Source organism: Pagrus pagrus, assembly GCF_965226575.1.
Source record: "Pagrus pagrus genome assembly, chromosome: 8".
In the NCBI taxonomy this organism is placed as follows: Eukaryota; Metazoa; Chordata; class Actinopteri; order Spariformes; family Sparidae; genus Pagrus; species Pagrus pagrus.
Genome location: NC_140192.1, coordinates 30156391 through 30169009, shown reverse-complemented (window position 1 = coordinate 30169009; position 12619 = coordinate 30156391). Strand labels below are relative to the sequence as shown.

At 39.4% G+C, this 12619-nt stretch overlaps 2 protein-coding genes across 2 annotated transcripts; both read right to left on the bottom strand.

Annotated features, from left to right (window-relative positions):
- Positions 1-2665: 2665 nt before the first annotated feature.
- LOC311262022 (uncharacterized protein) lies at positions 2666-7530 on the bottom strand. Its single transcript, XM_084361122.1, has 4 exons — positions 6325-7530; positions 4888-4997; positions 4578-4796; positions 2666-2914 (listed from the first exon to the last, which is right to left on the bottom strand). Exons 1-4 carry the CDS (start codon positions 6642-6644, stop codon positions 2787-2789), a joined length of 777 nt encoding a protein of 258 aa, XP_084217248.1. The 5' UTR covers positions 6645-7530; the 3' UTR covers positions 2666-2786.
- Positions 7531-9413: 1883 nt separating this feature from the next.
- On the bottom strand, positions 9414-12541 carry rpl35 (ribosomal protein L35). Its single transcript, XM_084360359.1, has 4 exons — positions 12437-12541; positions 11775-11911; positions 10720-10801; positions 9414-9608 (listed from the first exon to the last, which is right to left on the bottom strand). The coding sequence occupies exons 1-4, from the start codon at positions 12437-12439 to the stop codon at positions 9459-9461; spliced, it is 372 nt and encodes a 123-aa protein (XP_084216485.1). The 5' UTR covers positions 12440-12541; the 3' UTR covers positions 9414-9458.
- Between the last annotated feature and the right edge of the window lie 78 nt (positions 12542-12619).

Below are 12619 nucleotides of genomic sequence, written 5' to 3'. Positions count from 1 at the left end.
AGGTACATTAACAACATTACACATAAACACAACAATTACCGTGTGTGCCTCTTGGACCACATGCAGAATATCGTTACTCTGAAATCGGACGTTCCTCTGCAGCCATGCTGTTCTGACCCACAATGCTACTGTCATGACATCACCATATGACATCACATTTCCCAAAATGCTTCTCAACTAAACTGCAATCACATAACATTCTGCAGTAAAGACCTTACACAAAGAGCAATATTTTTAAACAGACATATTTTGGTACCTCTTAGACACAGTTCTTATCAACCTTTTGATGACTTTATGAACTGAAATGACAATGCGCTTATGACAGAAACATACACAATAAACACATCAGTGAGACTGTCTCTGAGACAGTTACAATGCCCATGGACAACTGATGTACCAGTACAACAGAAATTACTTTTAGATTTTTTTTTATTTAAAAGTGAAAGGGCAGAGACAAGATAGGGCCACACAGGACAGCAAACAAAAGGAAAATATAGCAAAAATATTTAAGCACAAATAAGCTAAATATATAAAGAAGAGACCATGTGAACAGACAACAAATAAAACAAACAAATAACAACAAATAAACAAATAAATTAAATAAATAAATTTTCATAAATGAAAACATTTCTAATTCAACAAGTTTGACCAATGAGATATGTTTTCTGTTGTAAACAAAGTGTGTGCAGGACTCCTGACCTCAGTCCTTTTAAATCGTGCTCCTGCCCTGGTGTGGATGGTCATTCTTGACTTTTTAGATCAGTAAAGTAAATGAAAGATTTCACTGGAGCTTTCACACAGGTGGGATATAAATAACCCTATAAAGCCTATCTAATCTAATCTAATCTAATCTAATCTAATCTAATCTTATCTAATCAAATCAGATCTAATTATTCCTATTTATTTCAGAGCTTATTAAGTATTATATCTATACCATAAGTACACATATATTTTATTAAATGTTAAATATTCACTTTAGTTAATTTTTTATATCACTTCACATGTACTCTTTCAGAAACATCATGCAACTTTAATATTCAGAATTAGGAACAGATTGTAAACAAATTCCTTTAATACAAAGAAAATGTCCAGCTGTTGACTCAGACCTGACTGGTGACTGAGGCCTAGCCACTCAAGTCAATGTTGCATTGAATAACAACTTCATACAACAGTTTAGTACTACAAATAGCAATTTTTCAGACACATTTTATTAATAATAATAATAATTATTAATAACATCTGGTAAATCAGTTATGGTAAATCAGTTAATACTCTGATGTCCTGAATCCATTCAGACTATCAACCAAAACAACCAGCCGCTGTCTCACCGTAACTTCCTAAAATAAACAAATGAAAAGTCAGAATTTAATGGAATTAACATCCAAATAGTGACTATGAAGTTAATTATGTTTAATTTGGTAAAATTTTGGTAAAAATTTAATTAAAAGGTCGTGAAATGGTGCAACTACAGTCATTTATAGTGTTAGTTATTGGGGGTCACATTCATGGTGGGGTACGCAGGCCTGTTTGTGGAGGAAATAAAGAAGAAATCATGTATAATATAAATAAAAAATAAAATTAAAGTTAAAATTAAACATTACAGGCCATATTGCTGTTTATTGTAATCCTAAATCATAGTAAAAGCTCCATTTAGAGATGATTTGAATGTTTTTGTCACAACCGTCAGACAGCAAATCTGACGGTTGTAACAAAAACACACTTTTTTTCAAGAAATTCACGAGTTGTATACAGGAGCCATCTTGTTTTCTTTCTGTTTGCTTGCTGCTTCTTGCTTCTTCTTAAAATGCTTACATTTATGTTGTAATTTTAAGCAATCCTTTCTATACAAAAGAGACAGTGTTGATATGTCATGGTCGTAACAGTAGACACAGCAATAAATATGTAAAAAGTAGAGGAAAAATACCAAACTTATAGCAGCTTGTCGCATTAAGTACACATGGAGGGTGGAAAGGGGGTCCTCTGGAATATAGTTGACCACGTGGGTGTCTGATTTTATAGCTTTTTCATTAATATTTCACGGGGTTGACAAAAACTTGAGACACATTTTGACCAACCCCAAAATAAGAATAAATATTGTTGAAGATTCACTGCTTTTGGTTTTAAAGATGTTTTACATTCTACCCTTTCATCTGGAGTATGTTTGATACATTGAACATGATTTGTTCACAGTTTTTTATCAAATTGAAATGTTATTTTTTGTTTTGGGACAACTGGTTTGTGGGCACTGGGCTGACATATAATCATATCAATTCTTAAATTATAAACAAACAAATGTAAAAATATTACACTTCTGGAAAAGACCCACATATGATCAACCATGATTATTTTAAAGAAAATGTTGTTCATGTTCAATGGAATTAGCACTTTTCTTCATGGGACATGTTTTTACTGAGGTCTCAAGAATCAGTGCCTTACTAAGTTCAGGTTTACCTCTTGTCTTTACAATGAATCGCTTTTATTTGCTAGTTACATACATTATATGTTTTTGTATTACCATGTAAGAAAAAACAAAAACTTGATCATCAATTCTCAGTTTCCTTATCAGACAGTCTCATCGTCGCCTTGTAGGATTTATGTGTGACAAATACCCTTAATGTTTATAACTGTATTAAAAATATGGACACAAATTTTTAAACAACCGATCCAAAAATGTACACACACACACACACACACACACACACACACACACACACACACACACACACACACACACACACACTGAGACTTCTTGCAGAGATGTGCAGCTGCTTATCTTTCACAGTGTGTCATCCTGTATAGTGTCTTGTTGCAGGCCTTCTCTCCGCACAGAGGTAGCAGATCATACACCACACGCTGTGCTCTGGAGAGATCTGGACTCCACTGCTGCTCCGGAAAGGCCTCAAAGCACAGGAGCCTGTCGGCACAATGGAGGGTGGATGAAAGTCACATAGAAATTTATTTCGAGACACACTGCTGTTCTTTGATTACGGGTAATCAATTCACCTACCCAAAGTAGAATCACATGTAATACTAAATGTGTGGGTAACCTGTTGAATCACTCTGTCTTCTGCTTGTAATTATGATGATAAATCATCAGTGGCAAGGCACTTTAAAAACCACAGTTTCAGTGAAGTACATTAGACGGGCACTGAGACAGTGAAGATGCCATGAGAGGTGGTAATGGTGGTGTATTGGTTACACTTCCTGGATACCCTCATTCCCAATAAGAGGAATGGGAAGACTGTATTTGCCTGTTTCTTCTCAAGTGAAATAATTTGTGTCATGTTTCTTTAATTTTTCCTACATCTTGAGACTCTGTGCCCGGAAGGGTTGTGGCTCCCCCTGTTGGATGTACTTATAGTGCTAGTTGTGGTCACCTATTAACCCCACACGTGTAAGTCAAAGTGCTGTGCTCTTCTTTCTTTCTTTATCTTAAAATACAAGACAATCAATACAAGCATCCAGCACCCAGTCTTCAAGGTCTAATCTTGAGTTGAGTGCATTGTGATTTTTAAGGGTAACTCCACCAATTTTGGGGAGCCTTTTGTGGCCTCAGAGGAAGCTGCGTGTCACCTGATAAATTGCTTCTAGTGATGTCAGTGGCTCAGTTGCATTATGGGTAATGTAGGTGCCAGATTTTGAAAAGGAAACCGAATGCGTGGGTTAAGAGGTGACATCTCTGGTTCTGCTATACTGATTTTTATAATTTTCTTTCAAACTGTCCATAATGAGTCCAACAGTGTTAATGGACTACAATGCTCAACCAGTGGACTTTTTTCAAAACCTGGTGCCTACATTACCAACAATGCAACTTGCCACTGAGTGACATCACTGGAGCCAACAACCTCTGTAGTCCCATTTAGACACTTGTGAGCAACTGCTAACCGTTTTTAACACACGGGAGAGCTTTATAATTAAATTGTGGGACATTTAATGATGTATTTTATGTCGTAGAACAAAACATATTCATATCTTCAGCCTGTGGCAACCACACACCTTTTTTCAGACATTTAACTGAAAACCAATTCAAACAACTCCTAGTCTCTGAGACGAGGGAACCAGAAAAATGCTAATTGATTTCCAAGTTTAAGGACTAACTACACCACTCTATGCCGTAGTTCACATTAAGGTTCAATTGCCATTAAACTTGCTGAGCACATCTTGAATCTGTAATATCCCTTGATCATTCATGCTCCCAGAAGAAGACATCTTTAACTTGGTGTTTGCATATTCTGTTCTGTAACACCATCCTGAAGACTGGTGTTTTTATTCTTCCCGAGTTTGTATTTATGTCTGGTGCCTTACTTCTTTACGTAAAACACTCTGTAACCCTCTGCTCCAGAAAGGTGCTATATAAATACAGTTGCCGCCTTACATTTTTAACTGTGGTGAGAGTCTAAAAGCAGTAAAGACTTCAGTGGAGTCCATGGTAGTCCAACAATATGGTGTTGTGTAGTAAACATTGCGTAGTAGAGATTAGAGTAGGTTCCTGGAATAGGAAATGTATTCATGCTACCCTCATTTTTACTCTTTGCTTTAGTGGCATTATCTTGGTTAAATATTATAACAAGCATTACCAAGGATGAAGTATGCAGCAACACTGAGGGAGAGGATGATGAGGAAGATGGTGCCTAGACCCAGATCTCCCATTGCACAGGCATTTAGACAAGCACAGGGGCTCTCCACCCAGATCTGCAGGGGCTCATCAGTGCTGAGGCTCTGGTCCCGGATGAAAGAAGTGGACTGATTTGGATTACAGTGGTAATGCACTACTGTCAGTGGCTGCTCCTCATGAGCTGGGACAGGAGAAGAAGAGTCATCAGGTCATCACACTGCAGTGACAGAAGATCTGTGGCATGAATGTTTACTGTTTGTGTTGTAGCTCACAAAAGTATGAAACAGACAGCATCTTCAGGGTGTCGTTGTAGTGGAATTCATTCCCTTCATGTCTCCCATAGCTGATATAGCGGCTAATGTATCTGTTGAGTCTCTGATACCTATTCAAATAGCAAAATATCACATAGCAAGAACATGCTCGAGTCAGAAGAGTAAAGCAGGCAGATGGGAACATTTTCCAAAGATAAATCTTTACTAAAGAATAAAGTTAAAAATGTGTTGATGTTTATTAAACGCTCAATGCTGAACTCAATCTAAAAAACAAGCAGTTGCCATTCTTCCATCATGTACGTTAATGCCAGGGGCCAAACTGTTTCTTAATTGTTTTACTACTGAACCACAGGAGTCTTTACATTTTCAGATTGTGTGTTTGAGCGCCCCTTTGTGGCCACTGCCCCTCAACACCTGCTGAGTTTTAAAGAGGAGTGAAATAGAGACATCTCAATTAAACATACTGTAACGAACCTTCAACTGGTTATGAAACAGTCTCAATTAACACTGATAACTCTTTATGACCTAAATAAGCAAACAAGACTATCAATGACAAGATTGGCCATTTTCTGCATTGTTATCTTAGTTATTCTTAACGCCCTAATATCATGGTGGAGTGCTGAGGATGAACTGAGAATGTAAGTTCTTTCAGCAGTTTTAAATTAAAGCAACATTATGTAACCTTTTTTACCTTCAAATAACAACTTCAACTTTTTTTTACCTTCAAATAACAACTTAATTAAATAGGGTTTGTGCACAGAAGGCTATTACTTCTTCTACTGTAAAGAAGTATTTGAGCAAAACATTTTCTTTACCTTGTTCTTATCATATATCAGTGGTGGACGATAACTAAGTGCATTTACTCAATACTTAATACTTAAACTGAGTATTTCCATTCTGTGCTACTTTATACTAAGTCAAGTCAAATCTTGCTTATGTAGGTCAAGTCAAGTCTGAGAACATAAAATGAACACAGACACGTCGTTTCAGTCATCATCTCTGAAGTCACTTCACAAGTCTGAAGTCATTTATTTTCTGTTAAACCAAGTCATCTAAATAGTGTCATGAGTCCAGGGTCATAATGACTCGAGTCAACATTGTTGGTTTTGGTTTTTCGTTGTACAATTCTTTTAGAATATCAGAATATTGCCAGCCTCATCCTATAGGCTAGCAGTGTATTAAACATGTTTAGTCGGGGTCAGAATAGGGATGTCAAGATGTCCCATCTATGTTCAAAGCACTGTGCAGTAAACAGAGAAGGGGACAGAAGTGCAAATTGAAGCTGAAGGTGTGGCTGTAGGCCTACACAGCTGTATGTAAAAGCTCTGACAAAGCAAATATGTCCAACCAAGTTCTGCTTCACTGTAAAGGCTGAAAAAGTCTATGACTACATGGTCATACATTGTGAATCTCAACAATGAGTGCTGTCTACTTTACCTGACAATGAGGCATGCAGCGATATTGGTACAGTCAGCTCCTGTCAGGTCCTCTGGCAGTGAGAAGGGCTGGCAGGGGCTGAAGGTCAGGAGGATCTCTGCACCGATTGGCATGTTCTCTGCTGACATAGGCTTCAAACGCCCAAGGAAACCATCTGCGTCTCCCATAGCTTTCAGGTTGATCACACCGCTCCCATCCTTCATGATGCATTTGCAGGGGTTTACTTTGAAGCATCCTGACTTCTTAGGATGAGGGGAGTGAGACAAGGAAATCATGCTAAAACCAACCGAGAGCGTGAGTAAGACACTTTGAAGGCTCATGGTGACAGTGAGCACCAGTGCAGAGGACAGTGACGTGTTGTGTGGTGTTGGGTAACTACAGAGCGACTAACAGCATGGTGATGGTAGGAAAGTAATTAGAATAAAGGTGATTGTCATACCAGGCATTCCTAGGCTGGTTGTGCTCAGGTCAGTGTCTTTCCAAATGGAGCAAAACACAGGCGTACAACCCTAGTAGCCTGCATCAGAGGGTCAGGTGGGTGGATTTCTTATTCCTTATTTCTTATTATGATGAGCCTACGATTATAGAGGAAAGTGAGCCAGTTCCTCCTAACGCAGAGGAAACATTTATTCTGGATCTCAGCCCTATTATTGAAGAACAACCTGGATCCTCACTGGTAGAGCCATCAGTCACAGGAGCTCAGAAAAGAGGCTTGAAGCGTCCTTTGCCAAATAATAATGACGATGCCTATGAATCACTTCTTAAACGAGAAACTGAAAGAGCAGAAGCACAGGTACTCCCGGCAGAGGAACAAATCAAGCTGACCAAACTGCAGCAAACCAAAGCTAAACTTCAGACCCGCCTCCTGAAAGCAGGGCTTGAAAATGCTGGTCTCTCCTCCTCAGATGAAGAAGAACCCTGAACATTCTTTATTTTGTTAACTATTGGACATTTAGCCTTTTTTTTTAATTTAAGACGTCAAAATATCCTCAATGTATTTGTTAATGTATACTTGTTTTTTATTTGTTGTGGCTCAGATGAGGGCTCATAAAAGAAATTATGAATGGAAGTGGATGTTTGCTATTTTTGTGTTTTGTCTCAAAATAAGAAACCCTTACAGTGACCCCATGTTGGCTCTTCTACCTGTTGTTCTTTACATAGCTGGTAGCCCACATTGTGATATGCTGTCCCATTTAGAGCACTGGTAATCCGGATTTGGTAATCTTGAAAACTGTGTATCTGGATCAGGGTGATCCAGTCCAATGTTGCTTTGAAAAACCGGCATAAAAGTAAGACGGATTACCTGATCCTGAATAGCAAAAAATGGAATTTCCAAATCCGGATCATTTTAATCCAGATTAAATGTTTTGAACAACTGTCCCTAGAGGTTGTTTATCAGATTACAGGCAGCTTCCTCTGGAGCCACAAGAGGCTTTATACCACGTTTTCACATATGCAGTAGTGTTCCCCAACACCTGTTAACACACTTTAATGTGTTAAATTGGTGAAGTTACCCTTTAATCTGCCCTTTCACTCATTTCCTCATGTTGCAGTTGCATCCTGTCCACCCACATTTACTTTGCTCTAAATACTGATAATGCCCCACAGGAAATTGATACAATTATGTACTTTATATAGCAGTATGTATGAAACTACACCCTCACTCATTGTTTTTCACTTAAGCAGAGGTCATAATAAAAGGTGTGTGGCTCCTTCACGGCAGTTCAGCAGACGAGCAGGACCCAAGAGGAAGTCAATGTTACTACCTTTGTTTTCATATAGTATGTTAGAGCTACATAAGATGAGGGTGTGATGCCCTCCTCTGGCGGGCAGCTGAACAGACTCCATCTGCTTCAACTGACAGCCACACATGTGACAAGCTAGTGAGACCATGAAGCCATAACAAGTTATTAAAGCGATTTCATATCACAACACTTTGGTATTGTCAGTTTAAGTAAAAAAGAAAAAAAATTGACAATCCACCACCCAAAGCAGGTTCTTTGTTACTCTTCCATGGTTTGATCAGGAAAATGGGCTTTAATAACATTAAAAATGTGCACCGTGTGGTTTTGGGGAAGAATTTTCTAAGGCAAAGCTCTTCTATTTTTGTATGCCTAAACACAAAAATACTCTTTTGTGACTGAATAAACACATTGACCTTAAAAAGGACAACACGATTTTATTGCTTTACTCAAGCTGTTCTTACAGGACAATAAGGTCCCAAGAACAGTTTCAGTTGTAGAAAAAAATAAATTAGTAATTTCCTCAATATCGTAAATGAGTTTGAATTTCTACTCCAAAACTACATAGCATCCCTTTACCGAAGAGGCTAAATTTTTCAATTACACCCACATTTCTAGACTGAATATAGTGATTTACAAACGACTCTGGCACAGCTCCACCACATTAAAGATGTCTGAGCCCAAAGCCACAATCACTGAAGTACTACAGGAAGGGACAGAGTCGTCTATTTTCTGAGACGGCTGAGGTCATTCAACATCTGCCGGCCTATGCTCAGGATGTTTTATGAGTCTGGTGGCCAGTGCTATCCTCTATGCTGTTGTGTGCTGGGGCAGCAGGCTGAGGGTAGCCGATGCAAAAAAACTGAACAGACTGATCCGCAAGCCCAGTGACGCTGTGGGAGTGGAGCTGGACTCTGACGGTGGTATCAGAGAGGAGGCTGCTGTCCAAGTTACATGTCATCTTGGACAATGGCTCCAATCCACTCCATGACGTGGTGGTCAGCCACAGGAATATATTCAGCACTAGACTAATCCCACCAAGATGCACCACAGGAAATCATTCCTGCCTGTGGCCATCAAACTGTTCAACTCCTCGCTCTGAGTGTCAGACACTGAGTCAATAGGAGGACTCTGGACGCTTTGTTTCTCTCCAATTTGCAATTTAAGACAGTGTGCAATGGCAAATGTGTTTAACTTTACATAGATACAGCGCAATAAACATTGCCATATTTATTCTAGTTGAGTGTAAATTGTTATTGATTATATACTTTAAATAGGAATTAAATGATTGGTTCAACTGTGACCAGGGTGCAAGCATGATGTCTGGAGAAAATACTAAACAGGTGATTCTGGTCTTTTATACAGATTTTATTTTGTCAATAGAAAAAGCCTCTAAGCTTTAACTGCAAATTTGCGGATGGAGTAGAGGAGGTCTTTCCTCTGCTGTTTCTTGGTGCGGAGACTCTCTTCGTGCTTGTTGAGCCGCCGGCGCAGAGCTCTGGTCTTCTTGGGTCTCAGATCCAGGGGCTTGTACTTCTTACCCTGAAAGAAATTAACTTTCAGTACAGCTGTAAAAAACCTTCAGTAATACTTTGTATTATAGCAGAAAGACTACTACAGAATGATAAGTAAAAGGACAGGAAAGAGTAAATCTGCTGCAGTTAAGATGTGGAAAGGTTCCACATTTGGCTTAAGTAGCTTTGCAATTCATTTTATACTATTCAAAAAGAATATGGACCCAGGAAGAGTAGCTGTGCTTCAGGGCATGGCTAACTGGGATCCAAACAAACAAATGCAGTTGTGTGCTTTCATGCATTTTGTTTTCTCAATGCAGTAAGCACAATGCAAGGCCTCAGATGTAAATATTTAAATAATCTGCAGTCACTACATGTAGTGCTGAATAACAACACTTGTGTAGCCAGCTCAGGGACACATGACACGTGATGCATCAGAGGAGAACATTACTGTCACGTTCACCATGTTTACACCAGCTGCAATTTTGTAATTGTAATGCAAGACATTCCTCTGCATATGATGTGACATTATCTGAACCTTAATCCGACTTGGGTCAGAGCAGGTAGCCATATGAGCTTTTAGAGATTTACACATCAGTTATGTCATTTATCAAATTTGTGTGGCACTACTATCCATCTCTTCCGTTTCAAGTGCCCAAACAGTAGTACATACTGGTCAAATTTCCCCTTCAAGGCATTACCCTGAATGGTGTTGTAGGGTAATTTAATCATGCATCATCTGCCATCTTAGTCTACTGGTAGATCAAGAGAGTGGTTAAACACTTTGGAAAAAGTGCATGTAAATAATAACAAAAAGGGGCAACAACACAGTTGTGTTCGATGATGCAGGGAGAAAAAGAAATACAATGGTTTTACTTGCAACGTAAGTAACCACTCAATTCAAAATGTCTTCATTACAATTATTGCTGTCCATGTAAACAATTGATAATGAGGATCACTCAGGTCATCTCAAGTCTCAGTCTTTTGGTAAGCAGTTGTGAATGCATCAGCAAAATCATCAGCTCACAAATATCATCTTTGACAAGAGAACCAAATAGGAAAAGCTAAAGTCCCAAGCAGGTGTGCGTGTGCTCAGTGAGAAGATGTTAGTACAATCCGATGTAGCTGGTTGAGCTCACCTTGTAGAACTTCCTCAGGTTCTCCTTCTGTGTCTGGTTGATGACAGTCAGGACCCTGGCGATGGATTTTCGGACAACACGGCTGCAATGTATAAATAAAGTCAGATCCTGTAACAGATTTTATTTTACTGGTGAATTAGCCTCAATATAGGTGTACAGAAATCACATAAGAGCACCATGGGGGAAAAAGGGCACCCACTGTGACTGTTCTACACCGAGTAGGTGATCTGTACATGTACCTCCACACTGACTCAAAGGATTTGCACATTAATACTGACATTTTGCCTCTCTTCCTTATTTGATGGCAGCAGTGTGAAATTTAGCAAAATGAACCAACACATGCAATAGTGGTAAATTTGTATACTTCCGATTATTTTACGTGAACCTTTCACAGGTATTATTTTTTATGCGTTTTCACTGTACAAATAAAGTCAGTTCATGTCATTGGTAGAGCCACTAGCTTCCTGGCTCCTATACTACTGATGAGCCAGACTGTGGTTGTCTGTACAACACAATTATTAATAAATGTCTTCATTACAATTATTGCTGTCCATGTACACTAATTGATAATGAGGATCACACAGGTCATCTCAAGTCTCAGTCTTTTGGTAAGCAGTTGTGAATGCATCAGCAAAATCATCAGCTCACAAATATCATCTTTGACAAGAGAACCAAAAGAAAAGCTCAAGTCACAAGCAGGCGTGCGTGTGCTCAGAGAAGATGTTTGTACAATCCAATGTAGCTGGTTGCTCTGCTAATATAAGATCCTGTTACACAAATTTGTACAATTCTGATCATATTACCTGAACCTTCTGAGTATTATTTTGATGTACACTCACTGTACAAATAAAGTCAGTTCATGTCACTGGTCGAGCCACTAGCCTCCAGGCTCGTGTACTACTGATGAGCCAGACTGTGGTTGTCTGTACCGACACCAAAGACACCAGTTTGTGTCGTGATCTTCAAGACATTCTGTCAAATCTGAGCCAACCTAGTCCAGACGTTGGATATGTGCCGACATGCGTTATTTTACATCATTTTCACACAGTACGTACATCTTTGAGAGCTTGGAAGCAGCTCCACCGGTAACCTTGGCCACACGGAGCTGGGACAGTTCATTTTTCAGGTCGTCCAGCTGCTTGAGCAGCTCCTCCTTCTTCTTGCCCCGCAGATCTCTTGCCTTGATCTTGGCCTGACCCACGACAAAAGAGAAATATTTAAGTTATAGCACCATAAGTATCAAACACGCCATCTCAGGCGGCATCCGCATAAGATACCTCAGCTTGGTTGAGCTTCCCGACACGAGTCAGCCTACCTACCACACAACTCGTTAAGATTAAGTTAATATTATCCCTTGACACCATTCATCTGTTTAACACAACATGGCTAATTCAAGCCATCTGCTACCAGTATTTGCGAAAACACATTGTCCGTACATTAACCGTTCGCAATATGCAGCGCTTTCTTTTAGCTAGGCCATCTGTAGCCTGCCATATTTTCATTAGCTTACGGTTAGCAACTCAGGATAGCAGCGTCGGTCGGTGCCAGCGCTCCAGAATATAACATTTTCTACAGTGCCGGTAGCAGCTAACTTATCTCCACATGGAATAACTACTACGCGAGAAGCTTATGTGTCCGTTTAAGACACATTTAAGAGGCCTAAGTTGAGATAAAGGGGGAAAAACTCAAAATTGATGGACGAGCGTCAGCTCCTCACCATGTTCCTTCTCGCAGCCCCGTTGGAAAGGCCGGACACACCGCGTGCTCAGAAAAAGTAGCTTCCGGAGAATTTCTTCTTCGTTGGTTTGGGTTTCACATGCCAACAGCGCCACTGATGGGTGAAATTAAAAGCGAATACATTTTTTATGATACTTACAGTCAATCACATCACCAATGGATG